Here is a 23,078-nt window from a genome sequence, read left to right as displayed (position 1 = left end):
GTAGAAATGCAATGGTGTTAAGCTCTGCATTCTGCTTAATGCCTTCACCGCAGCCCACAGGGACAGGACTAGCAGGCACGCAATGAACCAGTCATTCAAAAAAACACTACTTTAAACATTAGATATCACATTTCTGTAAAGTGTTGCCCTAGTAATTTGAGGGGGCAAACTGTCAAAGGGTTCATGAATAGACAAGTGCATGAGTAGACACTAAAAAGTCCAGACAGGGGTGGGTGCTGTTAACGTTGCCAACTGCAGCTGCCCAGGAGGGCACGGACTCTCAGAGGCTCCATTCTCTAGGAAGGTAACTTAGTTGGAAGCGAGATTGAAGTGGTCAAGAGGCAACCAGAATGGGTTCCCTCCTTAACAACTTTGCTATTCTCCTTACTTCAGCACTTCTGCAGCCTATTTTCCTCTTGACGTTTACGTCATGCTCTCAAGTACTTGAGCAAATGGAATGACTCAGTTACATATCTTTGTTCATGCCTTGCCTCTCAAGCAAACTCATTATATGAACTTCTGCTTTCATTTTGGACAGACATTAAAGACAGAGGTGATGAGTCTGTCACAAGATGGAAGAACACTGCAAGCTGCAACCACCACCCTAAAAGATGGGCACTACTTCCAAGCAACATACATTATCTGCAGCCCAGATAGATTCCCAAATGGGCATTTTGGGTAAACATGCAGCTTCCTATGATTGTCTAACAGATGAAAGAAAAAGTACAGCTTTGTCTTTTCTGAGAATTTTTTTCTCAGATAAAACAATCAGCTGCTCTGGCCACTGGTAGATCACATTATTTCTGGCCAATAATAAATCATTCCATTTTGTTCACACAACCAACCTGACACTAAGTAGTCTTTCTGCAAAAATCAACAGGATGGATTTGTTCTTAAAGCAATGCTGATGTTGAAATACAACCTGTAACTTTTTACCACTGAAGAAGTTGAAGCAGACTACGACAGATCACACAATATTTGTAATTGGTCGCCAAGCTATTTGTTTTCCTTTTATAAAGGTTTCATATAAATTAGGAGTTCATCTGCCCTATTCAAGAACAGAATTCTCATTCAGGTATTTGGAAGAGTTTCACACCTGAACTTCTGGTACGTCTGAGAGAGGTACGCGTTCATAGACGAAAGATGCTCGCTCTCTCCTTCAAAGAGTTTGTTAGAGGCAGCGTGTTGGAGGACTTTGGCGACACAGCCCAGATTCCTCCTCTGGTCAGGGTGTATCTGGCCCCCCGCTGTCATATCAATGATGTCAAAGCCATCGGGAGCAACAATGGCTGGGTTCATGAAGCGGTAATACAGCAGGTTGCCAACAATCTGAAAGAAAAACAGGTTTGGGAGATCTTCCCCTCTGCACATGCTAGTCGCGTTTTTACAAAACATGATCAAACGCTTCTACTTCTGAATTAGACACAGGAATTGGGATAGAAACACACAGCAGATAATACGCTCCTAAGTGTTATCCATGTGGCTAACTGGAAAACCTTGGTCTTGCATAAAAAGATTCAAGCATATTAATAGGCACCACACTTTAGATAAAATGCATTCTCCCATCTCAAACAGATCACTTCCTTAAACAAGACACTGCCAAAACATTTAACAAACACTTAAAAAGCCTAACATTTAAAACTCATTTCAAAATAGATCATCAAAAAATGATCTGGCTTTGACTGTCAGAAATATACTAGACAGACCAATCTTCAAAAAGATTCTACTTGTATTTGAACAAATATTCCACCAAATGCCAGACATAATTGAAGACTATATCTACAGTTTGCTATTTTGAATTTTACAAAAATAAAATTTCTGGATATAATGTTCAATTAAAGATGGCTCTTAATTTCATTGCATTTTTATGGATAAGAAAATTAGGCGTCCATTTCATGACAATTTTCTCCAGATTTTTCTGCAATATAAGAACCTGTTTTTTTCAATACATACAGATGTTTTCAGGTCCTTAGTACACGATATGTCAATAAAAAAACCCTTTTGGGATAAAAAAGAAAAAGCTGCTGGCAGTTTGCCTTCAGAAGTCTACCTTCAATAGTTCATCTTCTGTTGCATCTGGGAATTTCTCATGGAGCGAGCTCTTCAGAACTTTGGCTATATATCTCATTCCATAACTACATGCAGAACAGATGAAAAGGAAAATCATGGAAAGACATCAAACAAGCAAATAATTCTAGTCAGCTAAATTGTTGGGGGAGATTTGTTTTTTTTTCCTCCTCAGCCACTTAAAACACAGAACAAGATGATAATGGAAACTACAAAAAGCTTTACACAAAGTCACATTTAGATAGACATTCAGTAGGCTAAAGCAAAGTAGGGTTCTGCAATGTGGAGAAACCTCTCCCTCTACTGGAGAAGTCATTAAAGTAGTACATATCACAAGCCATGTAATTTAAAGGGATGAACTTTGCATACAGCTTCACCATGCACACAAACTGCAGCCAGGATCATCCTAGCTCAGCACTTACGGCATCATAGTGAGAGATGAGAATATGGAGGTGAGAACTTTGTCCGTTACTGCTCGCAAACTCTGAATCGACGATTCCAACTTATTGACTACTTCTGTATGTGTTAATGCTTGTTCTGTGGTTACATCGTACGGCAACTTGCTGCAAAGCAAATGAACATTAAATCAGCCTGAACCTACTTGAGGCTAAAATACAATTTGTTTGGCCTTGTAAGGTCATCAGTGAACAGAAAAGAAACACATTAGGCAAGGCAAATACATCTGAGCTTGCTTCAGCAACACAATCGTCAGATTCACGTTTTTGGAGAGCAGGGCTACAACGTGCCATCACGGGCCTCCCCTACTTACAAAAAGTGGATTTTTACGAATCAGATTTTGAAAGTGCCACACATGGATTTCTGCATCCTAGTGTAGCTCCTCAAAAGCACAGGACGCACCGAACAGATGCTGTTACAAACTCTGGACATAAGACTGCAACTTCTTCCATGGCGTAGCTTACTATACCAGTAAAGATTATGATGGCAATGACTCAAAATTTAAGGCCAGCAAAGTGACCTTCCTGTTCAGAACAGAGCACAGTATTTCAATCATCCCTCTGTTCCCCTCTTCAAAATCTCACCATGTTATAAGGAGATGAAGGAAATGAGTGGATATATGGGATGGACAAAGCAAAATTTGTCAGGAAATGAGTTGAACTGAGGAATGATTGTAGTTTTGAGAGTATCCTCACTCACCTGGCCTCACCAGTCTGCATTTCTAACTGGTTTACCCATGCCTTGTACACATCCACAGGACTAGTGTTGATTATGAGGGACTTATCATCCATGATGTCCTTCAGCACCGGGGCCAGGAGCTGGCGCAGGGTGTTCTGCCCTCGAGCACCTCGATTGAAGCTGACAACCATCTTAATAACAGTGGGGTTTCCAGTGACGATATCCTGTATCTGATCCACCTTAGAGCTGCAGCAACAACATAACACTTCTCAGATCTGACTTATGTACTCAAGCTGCCCATATTTTCTAAACATTTTTCAAAATCACATTTTTGAAAGTATCTTTTCAGTATCCTAACTAGTTTTTTACATGCTGAAGCACGTTTATACGCCCTACATATTAGACTTTTATAAAAGGCAAGATTATAAATGTTAATTGCTGAATTATAATTTGAAATGTCTCTGAAACATGGTATTTTGTGAGCGTCCGCTAATCAATACCTATTTCAGGTCCAAATATCTGATCAGCAGATACCTGTTAAGTGCATAAATTTAGAGTTTACTATTTCAGAAGAAAGCATGAACACTCTACACCTGGAGAACATGTATTTAAACAAGGAAAACAAGACACACTCTAACCCTTCATACTCGATCAGAAACGTCAAACTGCAGTATATACTTTTTCAAGTGATCTATCACATGAAGATTTCTCTACCATAGAAAGATTTATCTGAATCTAAAATACTTTGAACTAGTATTACACCCCTCTGAAAACACAAATTTCTCTTGCAACAATTACGCATGTGTTTTTATAACAAAGTTACAGCCAAATTCCTTAAAGTAGAATTTATTCAACAACTCATTGGCCTATCTGTAAGACAAATAAACTGAAGTCTTCTACCAAGTGTACATACTTTATTTCTTCTTCTAGAGCAGTTTTAAAGAGTTTGAGAAGCAGATATTCTTCTCGCTGATTGGAGGCATAGTTATACAGAGTGAAGATGACTGTATCCATAAATTTGGTTGATTTGTTTTGAGGCATTTGGAAAATCAGCTTCGCCAGATACGTGGGATTAGTCTACAAAACAAACGAATGACTCAAATACTATTTTCTGCAACAAACTACCTACACTTTAGGAGCAGCACTATTTCCATTAACTCTAAAAGCATTTACACTGCCACATATATCATTTTCATGCATCAGTTTTACTTTTTTTTTCAAATATTAATGTATAAGAAACATTAAATATTGCACTAGGCAAATGGCATAGGTTAAGATTTTACTGGAAGTCTCCAAAAACAACACATCAGCTCTAGTGTTAATGCACACAATAGTGCATTAGCTCTATGAATGCAATGCTAAGTGTAGGCAATATCTACCAAAAAGACAATGCATGCTACATATACACTTAAGTTTTAGAGGGCATCTGTCCTGGAAATATCTGAAATTGCTCTAAAAAATACACAGCCAGATGCATTATATGCTGTCAGCTGCCTAAAACAGCTTCCTTTTCCCCACATACTATGTAAAGATGACAGTAATTTCTATGTATATAAGATACACAGAAAAGCTCCCTTGGGCTTCGTTATGAAGTTATTCTGAAGAAAAAAGATTTTTTCCTGTATAATTTAAAGAAGTAGGATATTCTCAAATACAGGAATATTAGAACATGATGATGGCCTTGACTGTCGTCTGTGTACTACAGTCTTTTTGGAGATCTTTTTGTGATCACCACTGAAAGCATTGAAACAAAGCAAGCAATATAGATTGGCAATTTGTGTTTTGACTTCTACATTAAAACTTACCTGTAAAAGGTAGAATAAATGTTGATAAGCCTCCAGTTTTTTCCTTCTCTCCTTACTCAAACCTTTGATACCCTGTTTGTCAACCATAACCATCTCTTCCAGTTGACTTTTGCTCTTTTTGTTAAGTTTCTTACTATGCAGTACCACATCCTGCAGACATAATGATCAAAAGATTAGGTCATCTATTCACAGAAAATACAATTATTTCTTATTTCTACACGGTCCTTTATGAGCAATTTTGTGTGTTTTACTCTGTTCTATAACTGGTGTTTTGAACACATTCAACTACCTCATCGCCATTCTGGCTTGCCAGCAATGACTAAGAAACCCGAGCTCATGTACAAACTCATTCATTTGCAGTGAGCAAGCTCTCAAATATTTTGAAGTCTATTCCATTCAACATAGCAAAGGTCTTTAAAATTTAAGAAATTATTCGTTTGCTATCAGCAAAATAATGACATTCAGTAAACCGACAGACTTGGAAGAGAGTAATCTCAAATGCAAGCCACATTCATCCATTCAGATATCTTAAAACAAGCCAAGTGTTCCATTTTCCAGGTGTGTTTTAACTAATCCTTATCCTGCATCGTCTGAACACAGAAAACTGCTCAGTGAAGCTACCAAGAGTGCTTAAACAGTCTGCTAACCTGAAGAGTGATCCTGTTTTTCACCAGCAGTCCAATCTTAATATCCATTAAGTTCAAGTCTTTCTCCAGCTGCTGATTGGATCGGATTTTTGTAACCACTTCTTCCCTTAACCTTGTTACTTCTAGTTCTTCCTGAAAGTCTAAGTCACTTTGGTCCAAGAGGTAGGCAAATTTGCGCAAGACAGTCAAGGGGGGATTTTCAGCACCAACTATAGTCAAAGTAAATATGCTTGTTAATAGACATAACATTGAACACACAGAACTGGTTACTACAGAAAAACACACAGCTCTAGAGAGAAGTTCATACCATTCAGGACAAGAGTAAAATATTTTTGCCATTCTGTGCAAGTAGAGCTTTGTAAAATTGTTGCTGCAAAATAATTTTATGTACAATTATTTGTTTACAAATATTTGGAGTTGCTTTTGAAGGGGGATCTTAAATCCTACATTCAAGTTTTTAAAAGCAGCTGAAAACAATAACATACATCTCTTCAAACATACACAGTTTAACTATTAGCACTTACTTAGTGTTCTGTAGTCCTCCCTAGCTTTATTGGCTCTGAGAAACGCTTGTATCTTCACAATTTCTTTATTCTGGAAGGGATCAAAATTAGACACAGAGAATCAAGAAACGTCTAAACTACAGTTCACATTTTGTGTAAGATGATGCATATAGATTTCTAGATAAAGACTAGTGTTGCTAGAGAAAAAAGTTAAAGCAAACAAAAAACCTCCACACACTACACAGCAATCAGGATGAATTTCTGCTCAGAAACATCCTGCAGAACCTGTGTACTCATTCCTGGGATTCAAGGGCACTTGCATTCATTTTAATGCTGTATGCTGAAGATGGAGGAAAAGTACTTACATGATCCTTGAAGTACTGCAGACGTTTCCTATAAGCTCTCCTTGCAAGCCACATTTTGACCCAAGACTGAATCTGAAAGTTAAATAAGAACTTAATGTACACTGCACATAGGTGGGTATGGGGGATGTTAAATTATCTTCTGATGGTCCCCTGCTGTGCTGTCATTTCTGGGGACATGTGACCAGACTACGGGGCTCCTATAGTTCAGTGACCAAAGGGAGACTTTGCTGAAATAAATCACAGGTTGAATTCAAGTCTTTAAGATAATGGCTGGTTTCACATCTCAGCTCTCATTTGTACATTTCTTATCTTTAAGGAAGGTTGAATATACTAGCTGTTATCTATTGATAATGTAGTAGCCTATTAGCATCTCATAGAAAACTTAGCACTTTCTGGACAAGTACATTTGATAGCAGTGCCATTTCATTAAAATCTATCAGCTCTACTATTTCCTAATTCAGTATTATGGAAAGACAAATGTAAAGAAATTCCTTGAGCTCTCAAGTTCAAAACACATTAAAAATAGAACACTTACCATTCAAGAACTGAATTACTGAAGCTGCCTATTTAAAAGCTTTCAATTCTTACACAAGTTTCTGAAATAAAAGTCTGTTCATTTTTTACTGTTACAGTCTCTCTGGATGTGGAAAGGCATAGCAATCCATGAACATACCCAAGCTCTTCAACACAATTGGAATCTTACCTTGACAATAGCAGCAACGTTGCCTTGAAGCACCTTTAGTCTGTCAACATAGCTTTTCCTTTGCTTGTATCCTTTCCAGAAAGCCTATTTTAGAAAAAATGCAGGAAACTATTTTTACTAGTAATAGACTACTATGCATTCAAAACTACGTATATACCCTAAAATCAATAGCAGTGTTCATCCTGTACAGGAAAAACCACCATTATGGCAAAAAGTACAGGAAAAAAGTAAGCTGTGTTTTTGTATTTTTAAGATGCCTCGATACATTCCATGTGAACTTTAACCAATCTCAATGTTTTCGTGTCAAATGCCACTTCCCCTCCATCCTCTGAGGTAATCCTTACCCTGGCTTTTGTCACCAGTACACCCAAACCCGTGACAGTCACAGCCTTTACCTCGTACACAGGCAGACTCAGGTGCCCTTTCCCATTACACCTACCTAAGAGCTGTTCCCCTGCCACCAATCTTGCCCAGCCCAGGCCTCCTTCCTCAGACTAAGATTATCAGTCTACCAAGGTCACTAAGGACCATCTCGTTACACAGAGGATGTTCCTTCCTAAAACTCTCTCCTTGACTCTCCTTCAACTAGTTCAAAACCAAAACTTTTGGCCAGGACCTCAACAACACAGATAAGCAGCTGCTCTTGGCCTTTACCTTATTTTGACTCTTTTCTTTATCATCCATTTGCTGGCTTTTCACAAGTCATTTCCATTTTAACGCTCACAGAAAACAGAGAGGAACTTTGCCCACAAAAAAAAAACCTCCAGATACTTTTGAACTGGCCACAGACACTGCATTCCTCAAAACAATTCAGTCCTTTACTAAGGCTGGACACCATGCCATAAAATGAAAACTCAATCCAACAGACAGGCTCTAATAGTAAGAATATGTATTACATGAATAGTGCAAATATGTAAACATAAATGCCCAAAATAGAAATTACTTGTCCATGATTTTACACTTCCATCTTCAGTATTAGAGTTGGGGTTTGGTTTTTTTGGCTAGTTTGTTTTTAACGAGTTGAATAAATTGCTTTTAACAAAAATACTACAAAGGTAGTTTAATTTAACTACCTAAAAATCAGTTGCCTGTGCATTTGTCAGATTTAACACTCAGCAGAGTTTCCTTTGCACTGCTTTTGGCGTACAGGAAGCTGAGCATGTCCAAGTCACACTCCTGGAAATGGAGCCCGAGCCACTCCCTATGCACTTGTGGCTGTTTCACAAAGCAGGGACAAGCACAGCTTCCCATTGGGGATGGTCTGGAAAGGAATGCACTCCTACATCATGCTTCACCACAGAGCTTTTGCCTCAATGAACATCTTCCAGTTTTGTATCGCGTATAATTAAGTGCATCATACAAAACCATTTCTGAACTTCTTTGACCAAAGAAACTTAGATCACAGGTGTATGTGTCCTACTGTTCTTTTAAAATAGGGGATCTGCTCTTTAGAAGTTCAATGTAGTGGAGACAAGGACAACATTTGCAGAGGCAGATGTTTGAGCTGCTACTAACAAGGACAGGTTGGCAGGCAGATGTTTGAGCTGCTGCTAACAGGGATGGATTTGCAGCCGGATTTGAGATCTGCACCAGCACTGCTTGGCCACCATCTGTCACGTTCCCTGCTCCATCCCCAGCAAGGTGACCCTCTTGTTCCAGCCCAGTACCTGTATTCTGACAGCAGACGGCTCCTGGCTTTGCAGATAGGCTTTTCGTGCTTCGTAGTTTCTTCTGACCAAGAAGCCCCTTGCTCGGGCTTGCAGCTGAACGATCAGATTTTCATTAGCGAGCCACAGCTGCTCTCGGTTGTAATCTGCTGTAACTTGCCCAACAATGCTCTGGTAAAACATCATGGAAAAAGGTCATTTAAAAGGAACTAGGAAAAAAAAGCCAAAACCACTCTGGAATTTGGCTTGTATTCTCTCCATCTGTATAGCGTATGTCTACCATATCCAAGCCTTTCCAGTTTATACATAGATTTAATCAATAAGAATGAAGAGCTACTTTAACCAGTGATTTTTATATAAAGGGCAACTGAATTCCTTTTAGTTAATCAGATAGACATGTCATTTCTGTGTTCTTTTTCAATATAGACAGCAAGGTTAAGAGTTCTACTTTCCTAATGCTTCCAAGCTTTTTATTATTATTTTTTTTTTTAAGAAATCAGAAGTCTAAGAATACAGGAATCCAAAATTCAATCTACGAATTCTGTACATAGAAGCACTACTTACATACTTCAGTGTTGCTCCTGTGAAAGTTTCTGATGAAGCTACACTGACATGAATTTTTTTTTTTTTTTGATAAATCCTTAAAGCAGATATGCTGCATGCACATGAATACCAGTTTGTATAGAAGCTTGTGTCATCTTTGGGGCAAGTCACTTTATGCTAAAAGAAAGCCTCTGCAGTAAGGGGTTTGAAGTACAAGGCTCACCCTATTATGCCTGGAAATACAAATGTGCTGAGGATGATTAGATTAAACACAGAAGCCTCTCCTCACTACCCCATTATGAAACTCATCATAGGACAGTTCAAACCAAAAACATGAAAGGATAAGAATAATAATGTGAATTTCTTCCGTCAATGTTTCTGCTGATGGCTATCAAAAACCATGCTGTAGTTGTAACCTTCACTTAGGAGGTCCCTAAATCATTATCAGGCATAGGACAGGAGGATGTACTTTAAGATGCTCCTCTATTGTCAGAGAAAAAAATACTGAGTTCAAAATGTCTTTGGTCTCCTCAGTACAGCCTCGTATTGTCTTCACATGGGCACATCTGTCCCACGTTATGCTGCAGTTGTATTCCATTGCAGCAAACATTTCAGCAACCTACCTCAATTTCTTGACCTGTTAACCATGAAGTTTTTGGTACAACTCCTTCAGGGGCAACACAGGTGCCTTCTTCAGTTTCTACATTGTAATAGTAATCATATACATCTTTCATTACCAGCTTAATCCATGGACTTTCATTAGAATCTGAAAGTAACACATACGGTTATTAGCATGCATTTTGGAACCCTGGTATGGGGAAGAGTTACAGCTCTTACCATCTTCTGCATCTCTACATCTGTTACACCACTAGCTAACTATTTTCTGTGCCAAATTCCCTATGCTTTGGGCCAGTTTGCAAAACGGACATTTTCAGAATATCCTATTACATTGAGCTGGATCATTCTTCCAGGACAGAATAGCTAAGAAGGTTGGTGCAGAGGTGTTACCAGCTTCTTAAAACCAGAACATACCAACTTGGTGCTGACTGGTATGACAGTTTACCACATCTGCTATCATCACTCCCGTAAGTGAAACAGAAACAGTGTTTGTAATAAAAGCTATTTTTACTTCTTTTCTTCCTGCCTGACGCCAGGCCTTATTGACACTTAGCTCACAGATTTCCTATAGCCAAGTCACAGCTCTGCTTGCTGCAATCAGCTTTGGTAAACAAGGCTCTATCCTGAAGGGCAGGAAAAGCTTAATTTCCTCACGGACGAAAGGCTGCAAGGTAAAGCTCATAGGGTCAGTTGTGCAAGATGCCCTTTCACAACTCACGCTGCAGGACCAAACACATACATCTGCTCTAAGAAAGTGCACTACACTGACAGTAGTGCATATTTTAGATCGGTGGCTAAGCCTGGCTGTGTTAGCAATCATCTGATGGCAACTTAACATGACAAACAATCCCATCATCTGTGCTATGGGCAGAGCCTGGCCCCAGGCACTGATACCTACTGCTCCAGCATGGCATGGGCACCTGGAGTGAGGCACAGGCACGTCAGGGCTCGTCACCAGAGCCTGGCCTGGCCCTTGGGAAATGCCCATGAGGCTGAAGGCTGCAGTGTAAGTCATCCCTGCTCCTGCTAGCAGGCAGGGAAAAACCAGCAATGTGGTTTTCCAAGAGTGTGGACTAGTCTATTGGTAGTCACAGAGTAACTGCCCTAACCTGAACAAAGCTAATATGACCCTAGTTAGCCTCTAGAAATAACTACAGCCATACGTGAGCCTGCACTGTTATCTGAATAGACACAATTGAGCTTTATGTAAAAAGGACTTGGGCTAATATATTTCTCAAATAAAAGATTACAAAACAGCAGTCCTGTCCTGCAGCTTACAGTGATTTTAAGTAAGCCTGCCATGCTGTTTTTACACATCACTGAAACATCTGGAAATGTAGAAGTTTTCTAGTGACATAGGTTTTTACCTTTAGGTTTTAGATTCTTAGCATCTGAAAGACTCTTAAAATAGGTTTCAGAACACTCTGGAATGACTCGTAGTCCAAACTTAGACTGCAGTATCATCAGGATCGCCTGTGAATCACCCTTCTCCAAGCTCTTGTTAATCATCGATGTCCCGAGAGCCACTAGAATAATGACATTGAAAAATCAGATGTTTATACGGTATACATGAAAATTCACAGTGCCTCTGTCCTTTGTGGTCTTGCATGCATGCAAGGACAAGTATTTCAGACAAAATCAAGCTCGTGGAACACAAAAGGTGGGCTCCACATAGGCTTGGAAGCAGCCATAGCCTGGTGAAGAGTGGTCAGTGTGCATAACTGCTCCCTCATCAGCCAACATTGCAGATGACACTGATAGAGAAGACCTAAGGATGGCTGGCATCCAAACTCAATGGAAATGATTCCTTTGCAATAAGCGTTGAGACTAACATTGCTGCTCTGAAGGACCTCGTGACCCACAGTAAAATTATGAGCTCGATGTATCCATCCCCATCTGCAGGAGATCTCCAGGCTATCAATGCACCCATTCTGCTCCTGCAGCACTTCAAATCTCAGTACTCACCCACTGAAGGGCTCTTTTCCACACCCACCCTCCCTTCACACAGCTAAGATACACAAAAACACAGCTGTCCTCTCCGATAAGCCTGAGCCCCCAACAGGGCCAAAGATCAACTCTTTCCCATAACACGGGCGCTCTCAGGAGCTTTTGCTGACAGAGCCTTCCTGCGCAGAACGGAAGGTCTATAGCAGTATCTCTGCCTGGGGGGTGTCACACTTGCAGCTAATCTCATTTTGTTCTCCACTTGGATGGAAAGCAGAACGGCCTGCACAGGTTTGAGACACGGAGCTATGTGCTGCAAGTTGCACTGCAGTTACCCAAAGAATTTGGAAATACACCCAGAGCACACGAGCAGCTCCTGGGCACTCCTCCCCAAGTGAGCATACAGGAGGCAGAATCCTTGGATCATGGGGAAGACCGTTTGTCTAAAGGCCTTTTTAAGTTGCAACACATAAAAAAGCAAAATGTTAAGTATTGTACGTCACTGGCTTATTTAAGGCAGAAAAGTTAGTCACCTTCTCTTATCTTAATGCTATTGCCACCACCACCACAGCAGTCTCAAAAACAGTTTGCTATAAGTGTTAGATCCCCTTTATGTTTGTATGGAATTCTTGGCAGAGGCAGAATTCTAAAGATATTTCAACCTGTCCAGATGAGAAAATCTGAGTTGATTTACAAGTTATAATTAAGTTGAACTTTCTAAGTTTAGACTGTGCAAACACAGCCTGCTAACTTCCTGAAGCAGGATATATCTGTTATAGGAAATACCAGGCTCTGCGTTGTGAGGAAATTGAAATGTCAGCATTGAGCTGCAAAAATCTTAGCCTCCATTTGAAGCACATGGATGATGCTGTGCTGACAAGTTTTGTTTCAACCCATGAGAGAACGTGGGAGAGCAGCAAGAATTTTCTTACTAGCATCTTGTTAAAACACTTTTGCTGATCATGTTTGATTATGCAAAACTATGTATTTTAGTGCAAATATGGTGACACAGGCTATATAATTATTGTAACAACTGACTAGTAGATGGAACAGAGGTCTATCTTTCACATACCATGTGACGTTGGCATGAGTCATTCTGTGCTGGGTTCTTTAAGCCACTCTTGGGACATTCATGGTGCTCTTAGAGCAGAGGTCACAGCCTAGCTTGTTTCCTTGACACTTTTTAGCTTTAACTGACATCGTTTACAAATTATGAATTTCCTTCCCTTCTTTGTGCCCAGATGTTTCCCCACGTCTCTGGTTACAGTTGATTGGAAGGTATTTTTACTCCTACAAGAAGGTATCTGGCACAAGCCTAAGAGCACTATTTGGACAGCTATGTGCTTCTCACCCCACCCTAGAAAATAAGCTTTACACAGATGCAAAACATGTAAAATCACTGCAAAATTCCTTAGTGTATCGATCTAGTTAAATTAATATCACAAATCAGTTCTAGTGTAATAGCGACACTACATGCAGCTTTTCTGCAACGGAGATATAAAGTTCAATAAATGCTAGCCCTGGTACTTTCATTCTACCCACACCATTCAAAACACTGCTGACTCTTGACTGCCTCTAAGCAAACAAGCGGCAGCGCTGTGTTAATAGAGGCTGGATGCAGCACTGCAAGGCTGCATCAGCTGTACTCACAAGCTCTGGGTGTGCTAAAGGCAGATCCCCCCAACGCCGAGTGCAGCACAGCCAAACCGACACCGAACCCCAAAGTAAACGCCTCAGCTAGCCCAGGCTGAACCCCTCAGACCGCAGCTTTCCAGCATGCCCACATACCCCAGGATTCTTATTTTTATATTACTTGACAATTATATTTTAGATATGTTTTCTAAATTAGATTTCATAAAACCTTTTAACACGAGACAGTATTAGATATATCTAGTTTACTATCGCAGGACGAACTTCAGATTTTTCTGTACAGATTTTTCCTGCTTCACAAATTGGAAGAGCATGCACTTAAAGAGGGCACTTCTTAGACTACTTATGAACACGGTCTTAATTTTTATTTATTATCAGTGAGACGCATAATAAAATAAGATTAAGCAACGCTCCACCCACTTAACAATTAGCATGCATCAAAATTTTAGTCTTACAAAAGCCAAAGCTCTTAAATGGTCCTATACTTTCTTTCTCACTTCCTGCTGTTTTCATACCACAGGTGAAATATAGAAACACAACAGTGTCTCACCAGCTCTGCAACACACTGACACTAGAAATTTTAGTCACCTCATTAACCTTCGTAAGAGAAACCACTCAGCTATTAGCCAAACCTTAAAGACTAAAGCCCTAGATAAAATTAACACCATCCATGAGATCTAAATGATCCCAATTTCATGGGAAGGGATTTCTTCACAGAGTACACATTCACTTCTTCCTGTGTGTTTAAAGGTCATTCCCACATCTCAGAGGAAAGATGGATTAGTAATTCAGCAGTTTTTCAAGACTAAGAACAACAAAGGCAATATAAAGGTATGTCAATGCTTACAGATTTCTGCTTCTTTTATATTCCTATTGGCATCGTTGATCCCTTTTTGTATTTCATCCAGCCACAAAACCGCTGAGTCATCCTGGGATTCCTGGAAAAAAAGATAGAGAAACACTTTATGAAAGAACTACAAGTATTATAAAAATATGTCCTAACATACTGATAGAGCTCTGGTACACAAGCTCCCTTGGGCACTAAAAATAATTTGACCACTTGAAAGCAGCAGTAAAACAAGGTTCCAGCTCATATTCCATTTACTGACTTGAATAAAGGCATGTTCAAACACCAAGACCTCAAAGCTTTTATTTGTAAAAGGCAAAGGCAAAGGAAAACTATGAGCAGAAGTAGGAACAATCTGTTTCATTTCCATAACATGTAAGCAAAATAATTGGAGCATTAAGTGAAATCAAACACAACCAAACACTGAAGTGACAGTGGCAAAACAGTAGAGTGAAAGATTATAGAAAGTAAATTTTCTTTCAGAATTCCCTATTTGGACAAGTTACACACACAGAGTAAAGATTACATGAGAAAATACCAGCAGTAACTGGCATAAAACAGCTCAGGTTTAGTAATGATGACTGACTTCAGGTAGCAAACATTTCAGGAATTAAGCTGTAGAGCAGGTTTCACAGTTCATGACACTACATCCGATGTGAAATAGAGGGTGCTCTGTACAAGATAATCCTTCCTTCCTGCTAAAGCTTCAACCTAAGGCTACAATGGACAGAGCTGGTGTCCTGAGGCAAGCAGACATTAAGCAGCTTAAAAAGCTACAGGCACAAGTTTACACGAAAAATCAGGGGCACGAGGGAGGCGGGACACCTAGGCACTGGCCCAAGTAAAACTCTGACCATTTTTGAGCGTCATTAAGTGGTTTGCACGAGTTGTGATTTGGAGCTCTACAGAGAAGCTGATTTCTAACACATCAACATCAGACGTCTGTAAGAAAGGGGCCAGGGAGCAGAGAGCACCAGGAGATCACTGAGCACTGGCCAGGGCAGAGCTGGAGCCACCCGACCAACCTGCAACACAGCAGCCCTGGGAGCCACCGCGCTGCTCCATCATAGTCACTGACAGCAGCCACTTCCACCCAGAGACACGTGGGAGACATGAGCAACACATGCCCTGGTGAGGCCACATCTGGAGACTGTGTCCAGTTCTGGGCTCCCCAAGACAAGAGGGATGTGGAGCTGCTGGAGAGAGTCCAGCACAGGGCCACCAGGATGATCAGGGGCCTGGAACATCTGCCATATGAGCAAAGGCTGAGGGAGCTGGGCCTGTTCAGCCTGGAGAAGAGAAGGCTGAGGGGGCACCTGATCAGGGTCTAAAATACCTCAAGGGAGGCAGTGAGGAGGAGGGGCCGGCCTCTTTGCAGTGGTGGCCAGCAATAGGACTTGAGGAAACGGCTACAAGCTGAGGCACCAGAAGTTCCACAGGAACTTAAGGAAACATTTCCTGACAGTGAGGGTGCCAGAGCCTTGGAACAGGCTGCCCAGGGAGGTTGTGGAGTCTCCTTCTTTGGAGATCTTTAAAACCCGCTTGGACGCAGCCCTGTGCCCCGTGCTCTGGGTGACCCTGCATGTGCAGGGGGTTGGACTAGATGACCTCTGAGGTCCCTTCCAACCTTAAGCATTCTATGACTCTGAGGGAACAAGGGTTTCCAAAAAAGAAAAGTGCCAGACCCATAACATACTATGGATAAGAGGAACTGGAATATAGTCACTGGATAAAGACGTGTATAAACATATTTCATAAAGTTATTTCAAAAAATATTTCAGAGGAGTATTTCAGAAAATAAAGGTGAGAAAAGGGTCACACAGCATTAGTAGCTTATGTGGGCAAACAACCAGTTTCATAATGGACTACAGGGCTCAACTGCTGGTCAAAGTCCAATAGATCAGTGGCCCACAAATATTAAGAGTAAACAATGGGGAATAAAAATCAAAATACTCTTCTGTTTTCATAATATACGTAAATGAAGCAACAAAATGTTTAGATCAAATGAAGCACTATCAAGCACTGATGTAATAGCAGGACACAAGTATATAACACAAGTGTAGCAGAATAAACTGGAGTTAATACCTGAGAGAGCACATACTAAAATAAAAAAAGAACAAGAGTTTCCGGAATAAGATTGTGAAATGGAGAGGAATCTGCATTCCAGTTTGTATGAGTTTCTTACAAGGACAAATACAAACATTGTTCCAAAGCTGAACACCGCTTATTCCGGTCCTTGCTTTTAGTTTGGAAGCCAGACTGAGACTTGCTCTAGCTTTGTTGGCTGAAGGCAAACCACTGTTACCTGGCATTCAAGCAGATAAAAGTATTTTAGACAGAAAGGAGGAGAACAACAATGAATGAACACGGGGTAAAGGCAGTGTCCGTCAAGTCTGCAACCTGGTGGGATGGACATTGCCTGGTGGACAGAGGGACACACAGCCCAAGGAGCATAGACAGCTCATTACACAGGGCACACACTTTGTAAGATGTATTTTTTTCAGTCTGTCTTTTTACCTTTACATTTACTGCACCAAGATCACCACTCTGTTTCCTGAGTCTGACTTCTTACTCAAGAGCACAGGATTTCATTAGGTCTTAATTAAAAAGGTCTCTGTGGATGAGACCTTTAAGGATTCACTAAACCCTCATTTGATTCTTGCAGAAAAACATTTTCCTCCAAATAACTGTCCTCACAAATCCCAGCAGAAAATAGAGCCCCCTCGTCACCTCCTGGCCCTTGGTAAATTAGGAGTTAAAGTTGCTGCAGTAAAGCAATTTAATCTGTGCTGGGCAGGGGCTGAACTGAGTCATGTGTGCATATTTGGATACGTCACACCCTCCTTGCTGTAGTAGACAAAGAACAAACTTGCTTTGGCCATAAACCCCATGCCCACAGGATGCTGCTGGGGGACAGAGCTATCAGTCTTCGCTGAGAAATAAATCCCCTTAAAAAACCTCTTGAAATGAGCTAAAGCAGCGCTGGATTTTTGCTGGCTGGATCTGACATACTACAATGAAGATACTGGTTTTAACTGGAGTGTTCTCTCTTACCTCGAATCTTTTTGCAGCAGGTAAGCCCTCCGTTCCTGTGTTCTGTATTCTAGCTGACAGCTTTGCTTTTTTCAACTTTTTAGCAGCTTAAATAGACTGTGGATAGCTACAGTCATTTAAAGCAGATCTTTATACTTGCTTTTCAGCGACACCTTGAGTTATTCTCCCCTTTAGCGCAATCACATTCAGTAAGGATTTAAAAAAACACTTTTAATGGAGCATATAGAAAGTACATCTCTCCCAGGCTCACCTTTGCCTATATTTGTAGGCTGTTATGGTAATGTTAGATGTTAGACCTGTAGAGTCATGTTCCTTCTGCTTTAAAGACTTGAACAGGGTTACAGCTTCACAGATGGTGTCATTACAGGGAAATGCTCCAATAGCTCTTTTGTGACAAAACTAAATGAAGGAAATGACCAAGCCAATTTCTCCTCACTAGAATTAAAGCTGCTTCCAAACTGAATTCATCTGTATAGGCTCTGTTTTATAAATCAAACAAGCTATAAGATATATCGCACACACACATCTTAGAGTGATTGAAGCTCTTTTTGGACTAATCATCTAAAAATATTAAAAGATATACGGTCTACTAATTACATTATTTCAAACCACTCTATTGCAAGTTTGATGGCTTCAAAACTAAGCCTGGTTAAAACTGTTTTCCCTATTTTATTCCAGTATAGAAGGGTAAAAGAAAATGCCCTGTTTCAGTTCAAGTTATAGTTCACTTTTTGTGAATTGCAATTTCAAGACAGCTAAGAATTTTTAAATGACAACCAAAGTCATCTCAGTTACTATTGTGCATTCCCCAGAATCTCTTTTATAAGCTCCTTTCCATGGTCCTTGTTGCAAACATAGGTGTTTCATCTTTGTGAGTGCATATTGATATTTTTAAGTTCTCTATTGGATACTCAGGAACAAGCATCTTTAAGGAACCAGCACTACTAGGCTCTATCCCCATATTTACCAATTGAGGTTTTCTTCCCTGGAGAAAAAAATTTACTTACAAATAAATGTGGTCTAATATCAACCCAAATACCCTTATTCAGTTCTCAACTGAACTAGCCGACCTCACGTATGAGAAATTGAAAAGATGTGGGGTTTTTTTAGAGTTTAAAGCTGGGGAACACAGAACATTAAATTGACTTGTAAGTCCAAAAACAAACTATTTGGATTTCCTAACTGGAAAATTGTAGCATGGAGTTAAAATGGGTTTTGTTTTGTTCCCCCCTCCCATCTTTTGCTGTCATGCATTTTCTACATTAAATGGCAAGAATTTTAATCCTCTTTCCTTTGAAAATCATGACCAAGCCTAGACCAAACTACCTGAAAAGTGACCAGAATTGGTACTGCCTGTCAAAAACCCTCCACAGGTGAAAACATTATAGACTTCAATTACATTATAACCTCAATAACTTTGCCAGCAAAGATGACTAAAACTGTGTGAAATGCAGAAAATCTAGTTTAACATTACATTCATGCAAAGTTTTCAGGATTGCATGTTAGATGATAAATGTCCATGAGCACATTTGGTATAAACAAAAAAAACATAAAACACTTCTCACATGGAAAGACTTGCCTTTCGCCTTACCTGTAGCAGACTATACCAATAATCCAATAAACCTAACAATTTTTACTTTCTTTTTCAAGCTTCAGAGTCTTCCCACAATAACTCTGCAATTCAAACTGTGTCTCTTATCAAGACTTTTCGTGGATTTTCTGTGAGAGACTATGATTATATCCCCCCTTACGCTATAGAAGGGGAGACGACGACAGCTCGTACCAGAGAGCACAAATGCTCCTCAAAACCACCCAACGACTCAACTCTAACAGAAGTCAACAACACAACCTTGGAGTACCTCACTAGTTCTCTCAGCACCAAGCTAATCCCCACTGTCTACCTCAGCGCTGTCCTACTCGGCGTGCCCTCCAACGCCATTATCCTGTGGATGCTGCTCTTCCGAATCCGATCGGTGTGCACGGCCATCCTCTACACCAACCTGGCCGTTTCCGACCTGCTCTTCTGCATCGTTTTGCCTTTCAGGATAGCCTACCACCTCAACGGAAACAACTGGATTTTTGGCGAATGGATGTGCCGGGCTACCACGGCCGTGTTCTACGGCAACATGTACTGCTCCATCCTGCTGCTCACGGGCATCAGCGTCAGCCGCTACGTGGCCATCGTCCACCCCTTCATGTACAAGCGCCTGCCCAAGCGGGCCTACGCCACGGCCGTCTGCGCCGGCGCGTGGGCCGTCGTCTTCCTGTACATGCTGCCCCTCTGCCTCATGAGGCAGAGCTACTACGTGAAGCCGCTGGGCATCTTCACCTGCCACGACGTGCACAACGCCTGTGAGACCCTATCGGCCTTCCAGTTCTACTACTACATTTCCCTGGCCGTCTTTGGATTTTTAATACCTCTTGTGATTGTCATTTTCTGCTACGTCTCCATCATACAAACACTCAAGACTCATGAATGGTTCTGGTATGTTAAAGTTAGTCTTCTGATCCTCACCATCTTTGCTATTTGCTTTGTACCAAGCAACATTATCCTCATTGTCCATCACATCAACTACTACTATTATAATACAGACAGGTTGTATTCTTTTTATCTAATTGCTTTATGTCTTAGCAGCTTAAACAGCTGCCTCGATCCTTTCCTTTACTTTCTGATGTCCAAAATTAGAAGTCAGTCCAACACTTACCTAACAATGGTTAAAGTATCTAGGGAAAAATGAATTTAAGTTCTGTATTTATTATTGTGGGAATGATTTTGTACAGTGTTAAGCCACGGAGCCATAAACCTGAGGTGCAACAATGAAACATGTTAAAAACACAATGCACAATAAAATTTACTTCCTTCCAAGCACCATAAGAAGTGTCTTCTGAAATAAAATTTCAGAATTAGCAAGGTATATCAGGCATATTACAGTAACTGATGTACTTACGACTCAGGGAAGTAGCTAAGCACCTCCATTTTCTTCTAAAAAGTTCCCTTTTATGGCTTTAGGGAAGAGAGTATCAACACCTAAACGCTAGAGGACAAGGCAATTCCTGAAGCAGCACTTTCAGGCCCATTCATGATTTCCAAATCCTTCAGATGAGCTCTCTGCACTGCAGGAATGCTGATGCCAAAACACCTTTTGGCAGCAGTGGAAATGGGAACAAATAAAAGCACTTTCTCTGTGTCCAGGGACAGCATAGCTTCACAGGAGCTTCCTGCCTACGCATCCTGATACGGCCAAGAGCAAATATTGCCCTGGATGATGGAAACAGAAAGCCAGGGTGCCTTCAGCTTCCAGCAGCAGTAAATCCACAGCGGTGTGCAGAACCTGACGCACTTCCAAGCCACCATGAGAGGCGACTTCAGCAGCTTTGCGCTGCAGACTTGTTCTTCCACTTTGTCAGCCCCGCGCGCCTGCAGCCCACGAGCGCTGCTCGAGGCCAGCCCTTATCAGCAGCGATCCGGGCGTGCTTCGCTCTCGCTCATTAAGCGCAACAGGGAAGTTACTGCCTCGTATTCCCTCGATTTCCACATCTTCACAGGAAATACCTAGACCATTACAAACGGCTGGGGACACTTGTAATTGTCCACATTAATAAAGTGACGAGTTTGCTTGCACATTTATAGAAACTCAGAATCTGCAAGTCCTGAGTGCAGGTTTCTACAAAATGAAGTCAGTAGCTTGTGTTTGTATTTGTAACAACTGCAGCGCACAAGGCTGACAAAGGCAGATTTATGAGTTTTGAATAGCATTAGGAAGCATTACTTCAAAATAAAATCATTTGCACTGGAAATGTTGAAAACTGAAAGTATCTCCAAGAGGTTGGAGACCGGTAAGGCTCTTGGTTCCTAGTCTGAAATATTTATCCTCTCGTTTTTGCAAAATGAACAAGGACCAATAAGTTACCTTAAAACAAAGATTACAATTATTGTCAACATAATAAAAATGACAGTTTGACTGTAAAAGCCAACCGCCTGCATCTCTATTATTAAAAATAAAGCATGGGAACCATGTGAAAGTCTGGTGCATTTGCTTGACATTTCAGGTATCTGATCATAGTTTCACTTCCTCAGGATTCACACACACATGATTTGACGTGGTTTTGAGAACTGCTACAAGCTATTGTGTAAAATTATGGGAATACACAAACTCCATGTTTGTGTTTTCATTTCCAGCAAGGAACAAGTAGGTGGGAATTGAGATGAAGCCTTACAATGGAAGCAGGAGACTCGGGTGCAGACTGCATTTACCGAAAGCCATTACAGTTACAGGCAGGGATGTGACAGGAGAACAGATGGAAGCAGCACTTGGTTGTGACCCATACGGTTTTCCAGACGTGGGGAATACAGGAAGTGCACAGGCAGACCTATCAGGCTTGTAAATCAAACACTTCCTTCCTCTGCAGCCCACTCTAAAAACATGCCAAAAACAATTGAACACAGATGTGCTTTAAAAACAGTTATCAGAAGTGGGGGGATGGATTTTATGGTTATAGCATAACCCTCTCAGTTCTGCTTGTTCATTGCTTTTGGTAGGCTCAATCTAAACACAACCTTTGTCTAAAGGAGGACTATGGTGATATCAGTAAAAAGAATATAGAGTAACTCATATAATACGTCTAGGGTGGAAGTGTTTTGGTATCTTTTGGGAACATGTACAAAACAATATTTTGTTCTTTCTAAACAAGAGGATGGCCTTATAGTAAAGAAGGAAAGGATATGTTAAAAGTAGTCATAAAAAGGCTAAAATAAGCAAACCTGGGAAGAGAGAGGTCAGCCAAAGTGCCAAAGAACATCCCAAATATCTTTCGTGGGCATATCAAGTACTTGGGGTGCACTGAATGCACCCAAGTGCAGAGCAAGGGAGGAGGCTTCCAGGATCCAAATGAGCCAACGTGCTCCTGCAGAAGGAGCCAAAACTTGTGCAATCTCATTCCAAGGCTCTGGCTATAGTTGCAGACACTGTTCTCACAGCACGAACTGCAGGTGAGGTGGCAAAGTAGCAGGAAGACATTTCTACATGCCAAAGCACGAGGGCTTTTCCAGCTGAACATTTACCTTAGGAACATGCCACACGAATTTTGGCTGTCTTTTCCAAGCCCTGGCCTTTACGTGCTGTGCTCACAGCTCTGCCTAATCCCACACTCAGTCACATCCTGCAAGCTGCTCGCCTGCTCTGTTTACGCCGGGGCTGAGCAGGGCATCGCTTCTGCGGAAGCGGATCCCGGCATCCTGCTGCGCCGGGTTCCATCTGCAGGCACGTACCAGGAAGGCACAAGGCTGTTGCAGGACAATGGCAAGATAAAAATACACAAGCCATTAGGGGATTAAACCCCCAAACTGAAGCAACTGGGGCCCCTCTATGAAACAGCTTAGAAATCTGAGAATGGAAACAGGGACTCCTCTTCAGCTCTACACTTCTGGCAAAAACCTGAGGTCTCATTTATTTTGTAAGCTACCTGTCTGGCACTAAGCTTGGTAACTAGACCATTGCAGAAGTTCATAGCTACATCAGTGCAGTTACCAT

At 41.0% G+C, this 23,078-nt stretch overlaps 2 protein-coding genes across 5 annotated transcripts in view; one reads left to right on the top strand and one right to left on the bottom strand.

Annotated features, from left to right (window-relative positions):
* IQGAP2 (IQ motif containing GTPase activating protein 2) overlaps nucleotides 1-23,078 on the bottom strand; it is a 110,299-nt gene that overhangs the window by 11,326 nt on the left and 75,895 nt on the right. For all 3 annotated transcript variants that reach the window (XM_026036531.1, XM_026036544.1, XM_026036537.1), the window contains 14 exons: nucleotides 14,494-14,584; nucleotides 11,420-11,578; nucleotides 10,058-10,200; nucleotides 8,892-9,062; nucleotides 7,225-7,308; nucleotides 6,522-6,593; nucleotides 6,178-6,247; nucleotides 5,654-5,862; nucleotides 5,007-5,156; nucleotides 4,115-4,278; nucleotides 3,223-3,447; nucleotides 2,490-2,630; nucleotides 2,051-2,135; nucleotides 1,097-1,329 (listed from right to left, as the gene is read on the bottom strand). In XM_026036531.1, the coding sequence (XP_025892316.1) occupies nucleotides 1,097-1,329; nucleotides 2,051-2,135; nucleotides 2,490-2,630; nucleotides 3,223-3,447; nucleotides 4,115-4,278; nucleotides 5,007-5,156; nucleotides 5,654-5,862; nucleotides 6,178-6,247; nucleotides 6,522-6,593; nucleotides 7,225-7,308; nucleotides 8,892-9,062; nucleotides 10,058-10,200; nucleotides 11,420-11,578; nucleotides 14,494-14,584 (1,997 nt within the window). The remainder of the gene's footprint in view (nucleotides 1-1,096; nucleotides 1,330-2,050; nucleotides 2,136-2,489; nucleotides 2,631-3,222; nucleotides 3,448-4,114; nucleotides 4,279-5,006; nucleotides 5,157-5,653; nucleotides 5,863-6,177; nucleotides 6,248-6,521; nucleotides 6,594-7,224; nucleotides 7,309-8,891; nucleotides 9,063-10,057; nucleotides 10,201-11,419; nucleotides 11,579-14,493; nucleotides 14,585-23,078) is intronic.
* F2RL2 (coagulation factor II thrombin receptor like 2) lies at nucleotides 17,353-21,471 on the top strand. 2 transcript variants are annotated; one of them, XM_026036555.1, is made up of 2 exons: nucleotides 17,353-17,567; nucleotides 19,204-21,471. In XM_026036555.1, the coding sequence occupies exons 1-2, from the start codon at nucleotides 17,510-17,512 to the stop codon at nucleotides 20,283-20,285; spliced, it is 1,140 nt and encodes a 379-aa protein (XP_025892340.1). In that variant the 5' UTR covers nucleotides 17,353-17,509; the 3' UTR covers nucleotides 20,286-21,471. The 2 variants fall into 2 exon arrangements, with proteins under 2 accessions (XP_025892340.1, XP_025892334.1); XM_026036549.1 differs by having other exon boundaries at nucleotides 19,198-21,471.

Source organism: Nothoprocta perdicaria, unplaced genomic scaffold (genome assembly GCF_003342845.1).
Source record: "Nothoprocta perdicaria isolate Ctin4 unplaced genomic scaffold, notPer1 scaffold_1, whole genome shotgun sequence".
NCBI classification, from domain to species: Eukaryota; Metazoa; Chordata; class Aves; order Tinamiformes; family Tinamidae; genus Nothoprocta; species Nothoprocta perdicaria.
The sequence above is the reverse complement of the archived record's forward strand: the minus strand, read 5'-3'. Positions and strand labels throughout refer to the sequence as shown.

Coding starts and splice junctions, on each gene's coding strand:
- F2RL2 (XM_026036549.1), top strand. CDS start 17,510: ATGAAGATACTGGTTTTAACTGGAGTGTTCTCTCTTACCTCGAATCTT. Junction 17,568..19,197: donor CTCGAATCTTTTTGCAGCAG/GTAAGCCCTCCG, acceptor TTCTTTTTCAAG/CTTCAGAGTCTTCCCACAAT.